Source organism: Talpa europaea (assembly GCF_964194135.1).
Source record: "Talpa europaea genome assembly, chromosome: 1".
Classification (NCBI taxonomy): Eukaryota; Metazoa; Chordata; class Mammalia; order Eulipotyphla; family Talpidae; genus Talpa; species Talpa europaea.
The window spans coordinates 11325326-11339585 of record NC_140073.1 but is presented as its reverse complement, the minus strand read 5'-3'; the positions used below and the strand labels follow the sequence as shown (position 1 = coordinate 11339585).

Genomic DNA, 14260 nt, shown 5'->3' with positions numbered 1-14260 from the left:
TAATGAACTTGTATTATTTGAATCTGAGACTTTTAGCTTATTCAAGAACATCCAACTTGAAGATTAATACTTAGAAATTATGTGACTGAAGGTGTGTAGTAAAGAAACCATTTAAAAGAGAGAAAACCTTCCAGACTGTAGGTATAAGAAGATGTTGTATAATCTGAGAACCAAAAAATACCCCAACTACCCAAAACAATCCTGACAAAAAGGAGGAATATTATAGTAATACATTTCCAGACTTCAAAGTATACCACCAAACTATAATAATGAAAACAGTATAGTACCACAACAAAACAAGAAACAGACAAGGAATAGAATTGAGAACCCAGAAATAAACCTGAATATCTATGAACAGCTGATCTATGACAAAAGAGCCATGAGCATATGTTGAAGAAAAGAGAGTTTCTTCAACAAATTGTGTAGGAAAATCACATGCAGAAGAGTCACATCTCTTCTCATAACCAAAAAATTAACACAAAATAGACTGACGAAAAGGATATAAGCCCCCAACCATAAAATGCTTTGAAGAAGATGTAAGCAAAACATTCTCCAACACAGTCTTAAGTGTTTTCTTTGTAGCTTTGTTTTCTGCTGCAAAAACAAAACAAAACAAAAAAACAAAACAAAAGAATAAAGGAAATATGAACAAATGAGACTACATCAAACTTAAAAGTTTGTACCACAAGTGAAGGTGTCACTAAAACAAGACACCTACTGAATGGGAGATTGTGATCTCACATCATACATATGACAAAGGGCTGATACCTAAAAAAGTATAAAGAACGCTCACAACTCATCTGAAAGAAAACAAAGAATACAATCACATAGATGGCAGAAGAGCTAACTAGATACTTCTCCAAAGAAGATATCCAGATGGCCATCAGGCATCTGAAAAATGCTCATCACTACTTATCATGAGGGAAATGCAAATCAAAATTACAATGTGATACCATCTCACCCCTGTGAACATAACATTATGTATGTTAAATTAAAGCTATCTTTTAGAATTCTTACCACAAGTAGCAGTACATTGTAATGATCACTTTTTTGCTGTTACTCTTCTATCATAAAATTTAAATCATTAAGTACTACCGGAGAAATAGTAGACCCTACTTTCAGTGAGTTAGTACTCTATTGAGAAAACATGAAACACCAACATTTAAAAGACACACACTTAATATTAAAAACTCAGATCTATATGAAAGGGAATCGAATAATATAATCTATGTATATCAGATATTGTGAATGGAATGACTTGAGGTGTGGAGATGAAGTATAGGAGAGTAATATGGGAAAAAGCTTTGTGGAAATTGGGACACTTGAATTTGATCTTTTTGTTTTAAAGATTTATTTTTATTTATTTACACATGTAAGAACTCGAGTGTACACGAGAGGTGTGGGGGGTGGGGCGGGGTGAGAGAATTCACCAGAGATGCAGTGGGAAGCAGAATGGCAGATACACTGAAATACATTGCTAAGGGGAATAGCGCAGGAGACAGCAGAGGTCTGCTGTGCCTTGTGAGTCAGCTCCTTGGCCAGGGATTGAACTTAGCCTGCAACAGTGATAGTGCTGGCTTAACCCTGTGCCACCAGGGAAGCACCTGAATTTGATATAAATTATGTTAAGTAAAAGCTAACATCTTCATATTAATAGGTAATTAGCCTTGGTAATGGAAGCAGAGAAAAAAATCTTAATATACATAATGAATGCATTAGGTTTTATTACTGCCTTAAAAAATTTTAGTTACTGGTCATAAAAACCAACATTTGATATCAGCATCATATATTTGAAGGAATTTAATAGCACATTTGCATATATGTGATTTAAGCAACAGTGCTTTATACCATTATTTTCAGCTGTGCATCATTATATAGCAATATGTTTCTTTAAAAACATATTTGCAAAGCCAAAGTCGTTTTAAAGTGGAGTCATCAGAGTTTATTTTTACTAGTCTTGTCTTAGAATTGCCACAGGGATTCCTACTGGGATTGTTCTCAGGTCCCTCTGGAGCCTTTAAATACTCTTGCTCGCTCTTTCAGTGTTGTTCTCCGCCAGCACCAAGGCCCCCAGCATTTAGGGAACTGGACTTTGCTGCTCATTATTGCATCAAAAGGAGAAAGGCCTGGTCCAAAAGCCCAGGTGTATTTGCCATTTTTTTCCTGAGGTTTTGTGATATAATTCTTCCTCCTATTTTGAACAGGTTAGTTTTTATGATCTGTTTATTCTAAATATAATTTCACAGTACTATACAATGATGGTTTTTTAAATGCATCTTTCTCCCTAAGAGATCTATTATTTTGATTTACAAACAGAATTTTTATTGTTATCATGAGTTTCAGAAGACAAAGCTATCCCTTCAAGTATTGATTGGAATCGACTGATACCAAATATGTGTTTTTCCTTATTTCTTTTCTTTTTCCCATTGGTTCTTCCTTCCTTTTCATTTTTGCATCCTTAACCCAATGTAAAATTACCTCTTGGCATAGCCTTGGAATCATCCCACCTCCTGTGCTCATTTTCTGGGGAAATTCATTTTTTCATTATAAATATATTCTACATATATTTCTGCTTACTATTTCTTTTATGCCTTTACAGACTTCCAATTTGTATAACCAATCTAGCATTTTGATATTTGCCAAACAACTTTAAATCTGTTCCAATAGAAAATGCTCTCTTGAAATCTTGGTTTCATACTTGGCAATATACCTTGATACCTGGATAGACCTTGATGATACATACTGATACCTTGATTTCAGTTCTCCCATGTGTGAAATGGAAAATCCTATTAGCCACTTAACATCCAGTGAGTTTTCAGTAGAAGCTAGTTTGAAAATATTTTATAACTTCTGGAGAAATCTAAATTTAGTGGCTTTTTAAACTTATTGAAAAAATTGTATTTTCCTATTTACCAATGGTGAAATAATTGCAGATTATTGTTCCTTTACGGATGAATTAATAATGAATGTTTATATTTTGTTAGTTCATGGAGTGTGTTAATGCACATCTATACCTGTAAGTTTCATAAGGATAAGGATCTTTTCAGAGGAATTCTATTTGACAGGAACTATTTGATCCTCACTATTTGATCATCACTCTTATTTTTCAGATTAAAAATAAACAAAAAAACTAGGGGTCAGAGAGCATGTAAACTTGCTCAAGATTATTAAACAGTTGAATGGGAAACCATATTCTGGAATTCATTTAGTCTAAGGAGAACACTCACACACACTGAAATCTGACTTGTTGTAGATACAACTTTGAAGCTATTTTAAGAGTTGAAGTTTAGTCAGTCTTGTCCCTAAGAAGATTTTCTTTGGACTAAGCATACTAGGTAGACTGTAGAAATCAGGGGCTGATATTTTTCTTTCTTTTGTCTTTTTACTCCTTTATAGAGGTTGTGGAAAGGCGGGGAGAATACTGGAGTCGTGACTACCCTGTTTAGGATACTGTACGGTGCACATTTTCTTAATGAACTTGTTGCAGAGAGATGTGATTGCAGGAACCCAGAGACTTAAATATGATAACATTTTTATTGAATCCACACATATGAGGGGGATCGCTACTTAATCTACACATATCATGGGCTGTTGACTTTTAATGTAACCCACGCTAATTGTTCAGCTCCTGTTAAATAATTTTTGTTTCTTTCCCTGGAATAAATAATTTTTGTTTCTTTCCCTGGAAACATTAAGGAGAGCTGGTGTTTGTTCAGCAAAATAAGGAGTTCTGGAAAGAGCAAACTTTAAGTATGATTCCTCAGTGATAACAACTACTATAGTTAATTGACCATCTTTGACTTTATTTCAATCTATGAATATGCAAAAGAATAATAAGAATTCTTTTTATTTTTAAAGATTTATTCATTTATGTACACAAGAGCTTGGGTACAGGCCAGAGGTGCGGGGGTGGGGGGATCGGGGTGTGGGTGAGAGGATTCACCAGGGACAGAGTAGGGAAGAGAACAGGCAGAATGACCGAAGTACACTGCTGAGGGGAGCAGTGGGCGAGACAGGAGAGGTCTGCCACGCCATGTCGGAATCTCCTTGGCTGGCCGGGAATTGAACCGGCGCTGCGGAGGCTGCGGACAGCTTCACAGCGCTGTGCTCAACCCGCTGCGCCACCGGGAGGCCCAATAATGAGAATTCTTAATGCTGATATGAAACCAAACTCAGATAAGAATCGAAAGAAATGCGGGTATTGGTAGAAATATTTTATGTGTATAGATTCTGTTAATATATTTCCTGTTTTCTTATATCAAATATCTCATCATGGAGGAGATGGTAGAGTAGAAATTTATCTGTCATGTTTATATTTTTATCACAACTGATAGCATATAGTGCTTGGGGATAAGTATCTATGTCAGCATTTGCTACAATGAGGAAGAAATTTCATAATTCGTGAGGAATAAGTCATACAAAAGTTTACGGATTCCAATAAAGTATTGTGTTTTATGTATCATTTTGTTTAAGGTCATTCATTATGTAACACATTCCTTTTATACCATAATACATATATAAAGTCCTTATATTATCTTTAATGACAGATGTGATACTGAAATATAAACATTATAATAAAGATATCAAAATATTATATAATATTAAATACTCCTTTGGCAATCACACCTTCAATTTCTGCAGTGTTAATCTTTTCCTATTCATTTATAAGCATGGATGTACTCAGAGAAATTACTTTGTTTTGTATGGGTGTGATTTTTTTTTAAATATGCAAGTTATCATTCTGTGTTTATCTTTGTATGTTTATTTTATTGCCTGCTCTAAAATACTTAGTAATTTATCCATAGTAGATGTGGATCCAACATTTAAATTTTGGCAAGTTTTTTCAAAATAAAAACATACCGCTTCTTATACCTACTCATAATTATCCTTTCAAGTAACTGCAGGGGTAGTTTAACTGTGCCACTCATCAGTTTATGTAAGCATGTTTTTTAATTTTAGTTTTATTCAGTTGATGAGTGGTCACAGTGTTTCCTGATATTTAATTTGCACTTCTCTGCGTTTATACAGGTTGACTAATTGCTATTTGCTAGCTGGAATTTCTTTTCTGTGTATCGTCTTGTCAAATGTTTTGCTCTTACATAAAGTGAGATAACTTTTTTTAATGTATTGATTTGAAAATTTACAAATATTTACTCCCATTTTCTATTTTTAAAAACACTTGGAACATGGATTTTTGTCATACAGAAATTTTTATATGTTATGTATTTATTTTATTAATATTGTGCTTTGCTTAAACATTTTCCTTTCTAAGATATAAGCCCATTTTCATGATTTCTTGATTATGTTTTTCCAGTTTTGTTTGATACTAATGTATCAAATAAATATACATCTGGAATATAATTTTTATTTTTGAGAGATTTCTTTTCTCCAGAAAAAGTTTGACTTCATATCAGTTACTACACATTATTTCAAACTGACTTGAAATTACAATGTAAGCAGAAAAAATTTCAATATGTGTGTGTATTTATTTACTTATTGATTGACTTCAAGTCCGGTAACCTATCTTTACCAATATCTCTTTTTGAATAATTTTATGCATGTATGTATATTCTCTTCATTCTTCCTTTTACAAACCACTTAATGACTCAATATTAGTTGTTCCTGAAATTTGCAATGAACATTTCAAATTACACATTTTTTTTAGCATTTTAATTTTAACTATTGAATGTACTGATGTTTGGGAAGAATTGGTATCATTTTACTATAGATCTTTCCTAATTTAATATGTGGAATATCTTGAATAATTTAAATCTTTTTATACACTCTTATTTTATATTCAAGAAAGGGCAAATAACTCACAGGTTATTTTAAAGGGCCAATAACCCACAGTTAAAAGAATTTTTTAATGTGCATATCATTAGCTCAGAACTAACACAAAGAGTTGACAGACATTGATAATTCAAGAAATTTTGAAATAAAATAAACCATAGGATATTAAGCCAAAGTCCATGAACTTGTTAAAAATCTCATTGTATGAAAAATGTGTATTTTCCTAAAACAATCTCACAAGAATGCACATGGAGTGAAGGGTGCTATTCAATTACTAGTATAGCTCTTCACAGACAGGCAGGCAGATTGTTATTTGTAGGTAGTGATTTATTTTAATGAAAATGGGCTTTGAGTTTAGCAGTTTTGTGATATATCAGACTGCAGAAAAGATGTAAGAGAAGAGTATAATATTTTGTATCAAAGAAATATTTTCCTTTTAACTACATTATCCCAGGGTTTACCTCTTGCAAAAGTGCTTCAATTTGAAGAGAGAAAAGGAGTTGAAAAGATGGCGTGAAGGAGAATATCAGGATGCAGTTTGCCCCTCCCCAAGGGTGCTGTCAAAAAAGAAGTACCAGGAGGTGTGACTACAGGTACAGGTGATGAGAGCTGCCAGGTTAGCTTGGGGAACAAATTAGGAAATGGGTGAATACCAAGAAGCTATGAGTGTGCTAGGAAGCAACACTGGAACACACTTTCCTCCAAATATCTGCTGCTGTACTTTTCTCCCTCCATTTTCTTAAAGGTACATGAAAAGTTTCTCAAGTTACTTTCTGAAATTATCGCCAGAGGTCAGGGTTTAAAAGAACAAGCGTTTATTGGCACTAGTGAATTTTCACGAGTTAGTGAAACTAGGATGAATTGGGAATTATAGTGCCCTTCCTACATTTGAAGAATAGACAACTTACTGTTATTTTAAACATATAAGTTTAAAAAACTCCCCTTGATGGATAAGAGTGAAATTTTATTTGAAAATTAACCTGGAAAAGAACATTTCGTGTTTTGGCATACATTCTGTTGTTCATATCAAGTGTGCAACGTTGGAGTTATCCTTGCAGTCTCTTGGTTATTTGGAGTCTTCTTGTTATTGCATAACAAGGGTATGTGGATTGCCGACCCTTAACCAATTATAGTGATTACATCCTAAAAACCACTCAATAGGTATTCATTGAATGATGAATGGCATTTAAAAGAAATCCATAGTTAGAGAGTTGAGAGTTTCAGGTATATTAAATGCCCTCTCTACATGATCAAACCCACAGTACAATGGGACATGAAAACGTCACAGAATTTATCCTCCTGGGACTTTTTAGTGATGTGGATGCAAAGGTTGCTTGCTTTGTGTTTTTCTTACTTTGCTATTTTGCAATTCTTTCTGGAAACCTGGTCATTCTTATCACCATCACGGGCAGCCGCCTCAGTGAGCAGCCCATGTACTTTTTCCTCAGCTATCTGTCCCTCCTGGATGTCTGCTTCACCACCACCACGGGTCCCAAACTGATCACAGATTTACTAGCCCAGAAAAGGACCATCTCCTTCAACAATTGCATGACCCAGCTGTTTTATGCCCACTTCTTTGGTGGCACTGAAATCTGCATCCTGGTGGTCATGGCCTATGACCGCTATGCTGCCATCTGCAGACCCCTTCACTACATGCTCATCATGAGCCGACAGGTGTGCTATGTCTTGGTGTTGGTCTCTGTTATTGCAGGATTTTTTCATTCAATCATGCAAGTATTGGTTGTTATGGAACTTCCCTTCTGTGGCCCCAATCAGATAGACCACTACTTCTGTGATATATTCCCCTTGTTGAAGCTGGCCTGTACGGACACCCACGTGTGGGTTATTGCCATCATTACCACCACCGGGGTACTGTCCATTTTGACTTTCGTTGCCTTGCTGATTTCCTACATCATCATCCTGTCCAGCCTGCGGGCCCACTCCTCGCAGGGACGCCGCAAAGCCCTCTCCACCTGCGGCTCGCACATCACCGTGGTGCTCATGTTCTTCCTGCCCCTCATCTTCACCTACGTGCCCACGGTGGATTCTGTGAGCAACGACAAAGTGTTTGCCCTGTTTTACACCATGATTGCGCCCATGTTCAACCCCCTCATCTACACAATGAGGAACACCGACATGAAGAATGCCATGAGGAAGGTGTGGTGCCAAGACAAGCAGCTTTATGGGAAATGAGGGCTCTGTGTTGGCCTACTTTGGAGGATCTCATTCCCTGCCCTTAATTGTTCATGTGGAGACCTGAGTGGTTGCAGAGAAGTGAGGTGATGTCTTCAAGAGTTGTACCCCTTGAGAGAGAAGGCACTTTGCTCTTTCTGTTATTTTATTTTATGACATTCTGTACAGAAAAAGTGACAGAGATCTCCACAGCCCTCCCAGCTCTGACATCTAGAATTCATGTCTGACATTCTGGAACTTGCTGTTCCTCCTGATCCCAGACATAGTGGGCATGATAGCACTTTATTCAGGGATACTTGTAAAGACTGAATGGTTTGGCAGTTGTGTCCTACTCTAGGAAATGTCTCCTCAACGAGATACCTGTCACAGGTAGAGAGCAGACCAAGTACATCCATGGTTTTCAGTATCCTTTGCAATAAAAGAAATATAGCAATGCTAAAATATTACAATGTTGTTTTACATTGAAATCTTTACATTAATAAATTCTGCTCAAATGTAATACAGTGTAATATGATTTTACATTTCACACCAAACATATGAACATTATTTTTAATCATTCTTAGTTTTCAGTTATTGTTTTCTTCCTCCTATTTACTGATCACACATACTTGCTACACATAAGAGAAAATATTCAGGTTATGAAATATGGATTACAGCTGGGAATGGCATCAAAGTGTTTTGTGGCAGGGCCTCCCAGGTGGCGCAGTGGTTGAGTGCTGGGTTGCGAAGCTGCCCGCAGCCTCCGCAGCACCGGTTCAATCCCCGGCCACCGGGTGAGGGTACCGCATGGCACGCAGACCTCTCCTGCTGCCCGCTGCTCCCCTCAGCGGTGTACTTCGTCAGTCTGCCTGCTCTTCTCTCCACTCTGACTCTGGTGAATTCTCTCACCCTCCTGCGCTTCTGACTGTACCCAGTGCTTGTATAAATAAATAAATAAATAAACAAATAAATAAATAAATAAATAAATCTTTTAAAAAAAGGTATTTTGTGGCAACTGGCATCTTATGGGGCAGATCAACAATTTAAAATCTAATCTGTGTGAAAAAGCTAGAGCTCTCCTGCCAATGATTCATGAATATAATAGCATTCAAATTAAGTCTTAGCCTTTAGAGTATTACTTCTCAATTAAAAAGAGCTATTTTTTTCCATAGAAAGTATAATGTGCATTCATCGATTAGATAAGCATGGTAGATAGTAGACAGCATGTAGGGAACTTGAGGTTATCAATTGATGGCTTTATTACATAATGGATATTTATAAAATTAAAAACACTGACAATCATGTTAAATGAGAAATTTAGCTTTCTACTATGAATATACACTTTTAATATAATTTATTTTTTGAATAGCTTTAGATTTACAGAATCATTATGCAAAAAGATGCAGAGATTCTCCTGAACTCCTCTCCTTCCCTCCACGGTTTCCTATGTCCTTAAATTTGTATTAGTGTGGCACATTTGTTACACTGATGATTCAATATCGACATATTGCTATTTTCTAAGTTGTACATTTGCATTAAGGTGATCTCATGTATGTTTTTATTGGATTCCATAATTTCTCAATATCATGTATATTCTATTAGTGTCATACACAATTACTTTTCATCCTTAAAAATAAAATTTGATCTACTTATTCATCTGTTCTTCACCTCTTCAAAATCTTGGCACTGCTGAACTTTTTACTGTCTCCATTTTTTTTGCATTTTCCAGAACAGGTATTCATAACTCATATTTGTTAGTTTGATATGGCAATTTTAAAGCATAAAAGTTGATATATTGATTTGTTTCAAGATATCAAGATTTTAAAACTCACTGACACCTCTACTTCCAGCCCATATAAATTTATTGCTTTTAATTTAAGCAGTGTAGGCTGCAATTATAAGTTAATATTATGCCAAAATTCTAAAATGTTTATATTTCAAAAAAATCTTAATACTACCCCAAATAATTGGCGAGCAAGTAGTAGCATACACTACATTTTCCCAAAAGCATACTCATATGGAAATTAACCCAGTATTTAAAACATTCTGTTAATGTTCTGGAAGTTGCTAGGTAAACTAAAGAATTGAATTAAATTGAATTATGTAGTAATAATTCAATGCATAATACTAAGAAATGGAAGGCGTGTTATCTACATGATACAATATATCAACCTAATGAGCTTGTATAGTTATTTGAATCTGAGACTTTCAGGTTATTCAAGAACATCCAAATTGAAGGTTCATACTTAGAAATTATTTGACTGTGGTGTGTAGTAAGAAACCATTTAAAGAATGAAACTAGATCACCATCTCTTCCCACAACCTAAAAATTATCACAAAATACATTGAAGAAAAGGATATATGCCCCCAACTATAAAATACGTGAAGATGTAAGCAAAACATTCTCCAACACAGTCTGAAGTGATTTCTTTGTAGCTTTGTCTCCAGCTGCAAAAGCAAAACAGAACAAAAAACAAAATAAAACAAAAAAGAAAACAAAACACAAAGCAAAACAAAACAAAGGAAATATGAACAAATGAGACTACATCAAACTTAAAAGTTTGTACCATAAATGAAAGTGTCCCTAAAACAGCAAGACACCTACTAAATGGGAGATTGTGACCTCACATCATACATATGACAAAGGGCCGATATATAAAAATGTATAAAGAACTCTCACAAGTCATCTGAAAGAAAACCAAGAATACAATCATATAGATGGCAGAGAGCTAAATAGATATTTCTCCCAAGAAGATATCCAGATGGCCATCAGGCATCTGAAAAATGCTCATCACTACTATCATGAGGGAAAATCAAATCAAAACATGATATAATCTCATCCCTGTGAGAATGGCCCATAATATTATGTACATTAAATTAAAGCTATCTTTTAGAATCCATACCGCAAGTAGTAGTACATTGTAATGATCACCTTTTTGCTGTTACTCGTCTATCACATAATTTAGATCATTAGGGCCTCCCTGGTGGTGCAAGGGGTTAAGATGCAACCTATGAAGCTATCCATAGCTGCTACAGCATGAGTTTGATCCCTGGCCAGAGAGCTGACCTACATTGTGCAGCAGTCCTCTCCTGACTGCCTGTTGTTCTCCTCGGCCATGTATTTCAGTCAGTCGGCCTGTTCTGTTCTCCACTCTGGCTCTGGTGAATCCTCTCACCCCCCACACCTATGGCCTGTGGCATCTTTAAAAAAAATTAAATCATTAGAGACTAGAGGAGAAAGGGTAGACCCTGTTTTCAGTGAGTTAGTAGTCTATTGAGAACACATGAAAACACCGACATTTAAAACACACACACACACACACACTTAACATTAAAAAACTGAAATCTGTATGAAAGGGGAATCAAATAATATAATCTATGTATATCAGATATTGTGAATGGAATGATGAGGTGTGGACATGTTGTGGGGAAGAAAATATGGGAAAAAGCTCTGTGGAATTTGGGACATTTAAATTTCATCCTTTTTTTTAAGATTTATTTTTATTTATGTGTATAAGAGCTTTGGTGCAGGCCTGAGGTTGGGGGGTGAGAGGATTCTCCAGAGATACAGTGGGAGCAGAACAGGCAGATTTACTGAAATAACATTGCTAAGGGAAGCAGCACGGGAGACAGCAGAGGTCTTCAATGCCATGTGGGTCAGCTCCTTGGCCAGAGATCGAACTTAGACTTAAGAGATAGAGACTTAACCTTGCACCACCAGGGAGGCCTCTGAATTTGATCTAAATTATATTAAGTAAAAGCTAACATCTTCACATTAATAGGTAATTAGCCTTGGTAATGGAAGCAGAGAAAAACTCAATATACATAATGATTGCATTAGGTTTTATTACTGCCCTAAAAAATTTTGGTCAATGGTCATAAAAACCAACATTTGATATCAGCATCATATATTTGAAGGAATTTAACAGCACATTTGCATATATATGATTTAAGTAACAGGGCTTTATAACATTATTTTCAGCTGTGCATCATTATATAGCAATATGTTTCTTTAAAAACATATTTGCAAAGCCAAAGTCATTTTAAAGTAGAGTCATCGGAGTTTATTTTTACTAGTCTTGTCCTAGAATTGCCACAGGGATTCCTACTGGGATTGTACTCAGCTCCCTCTGGAGCCTTTAAATATTCTTGCTTGCTCTTTCAGTGTTGTTCTCCGCCAGCACCAAGCCCCCCAGCATTTAGGGAACTGGACTTTGCTGCTCATTATTGCCATCAAAATGAGAAAGGCCAGGTCCAAAAGCCCAGGTGTATTTGCCATTTTTTTCCTGAAGTTTTGTGATATAATTCTTCCTCCTAGTTTGAACAGGTTAGTTTTTATGATGTTTATTTTAAATATAATTTCACCATAATATACAATAATGGCTTTTTTTAATGTATCTTTCTCCCTAAGAGATCTGTTATTTTGATTTACAAACAGAATTTTTATTGTTATCATGAGTTCCAGAAGACAAAGCTATCCCTTCAAGTATTGATTGGAATCGACTGATACCAAATATGTGAGTTTTTCCTTATTTCTTTTCTTTTTCCCATTGGTTCTTCCTTCCTTTTCATTTTTGCATCCTTAACCCAATGTAAAATTACCTCTTGGCATAGCCTTGGAATCATCCCACCTCCTGTGCTCATTTTCTGGGGAAATTCATTTTTTCATTATAAATATATTCTACATATATTTCTGCTTACTATTTCTTTTATGCCTTTACAGACTTCCAATTTGTATAACCAATCTAACATTTTGATATTTGCCAAACAACTTTAAATCTGTTCCAATAGAAAATGCTCTCTTGAAATCTTGGTTTCATACTTGGCAATATACCTTGATACCTGGATATACCTTGATGATACATACTGATACCTTGATTTCAGTTCTCCCATGTGTGGAATGGAAAATCCTATTAGCCACTTAACATCCAGTGAGTTTTCAGTAGAAGCTAGTTTGAAAATATTTTATAACTTCTGGAGAAATCTAAATTTAGTGGCATTTTAAACTATCATCACTCCTTTTTTCAGATTAAAAATAAACAAAAAACTTGGGGTCAGAGAGCATGTAAACTTGCTCAAGATTATTCAACAGTTGAGTGGGAGACCATATTTTGGAATTCATTTAATCTAAGGAGAACACTCACACACACTGAAATCTGTCTTTTGGTCGATACAACTTTGCACCTATTTTAAGTGTTGAAAATTAGTCAGTCTTGTTCCTAAGAGAATTTTCTTTGTGACTAAGCATAATACGTTGACTGTAGAAATCAGGGGCTGATAGTTTTCTTGTCATTTTTTTTTTTTTCTTTTTACTCCTTTCTAGAGCCTGTGGCGAGGCAGGGAGAACACTGGAGTCCTGACTACCCTGTTTAGGATACTTTGCAGTTCAGATTTTCTTAATTAATTTGTTAAAGCGACACATGATTTCAGGAGAACAGAGACTTTAAATATGGTAGCATTGGTAATGAATCCACACATTTGAGAGGAATCGCTACTTAATCTACACATATCAGGCAGGGGCTGTTGACTTTTAATGTAACTCATGCTAATTGTTCAACATCCTGTTAAAAAATTTTTGTTTCCTTCCATGGAAACCTTAAGGAGAACTGGTGTTTGTTCAGAAAACATGGAGTCTTGGAAAAGAGCAAACTTTAAATCTGAGTCCTCAGTAATAACAACTACTAGATTTAACAGATCATCTTTGATTTTTTTGAATCTATGATTACTGTAAAAGAATAATGAGATTCTTAATGCTGATATGAAAACCACACTCAGATAAAGATTCAAAAGAAATGCTGATATTGGTATAAATATAGTATGAGTATAGATTCTGTTAATACATTTCCCATTTTCTTATATCAAATATCTTGTCATAGAGGAGTGGGCGAAGAAGAAATTTATCTGTCATGTTTATATTTTTATAATAACTGATAGCATATAGTGCTTGGGGATAAGTATCTGTGTTGGCAATTGCTACAATAACTGGGGAAGCAATTTGATAACTAGAAAGGATTAAGTAATACAACAGTTTACTGGATATTATACTGGATTATGGTTTATATATCATTTTGTTTGTCATCCATTATTTTACATATTCCTTTTAAACCATAATATATGATAATTCTTTAAATTATCTTTAATTACAGAAGCGATACAAAAAAATTTAAGCATTATAATAATGAAACCAAAACATTGTAAAACATTAAATTTTCCTTTAGCCATAACACCTTCAGTTTCTGAGATGTTAATATTTCTACACTTCACAAACAGGTAGACAGATTTTTATTTGTATGTAAAG

At 35.1% G+C, this 14260-nt stretch overlaps 1 protein-coding gene across 1 annotated transcript; it reads left to right on the top strand.

The window, feature by feature from the left end:
* Positions 1-7056: 7056 nt before the first annotated feature.
* LOC311171508 (olfactory receptor 4P4-like) lies at positions 7057-7983 on the top strand (the record flags this gene model as incomplete). Its single annotated transcript, XM_084234433.1, has 1 exon — positions 7057-7983. One exon carries the CDS (start codon positions 7057-7059, stop codon positions 7981-7983), a length of 927 nt encoding a protein of 308 aa, XP_084090559.1.
* Positions 7984-14260: the final 6277 nt, after the last annotated feature.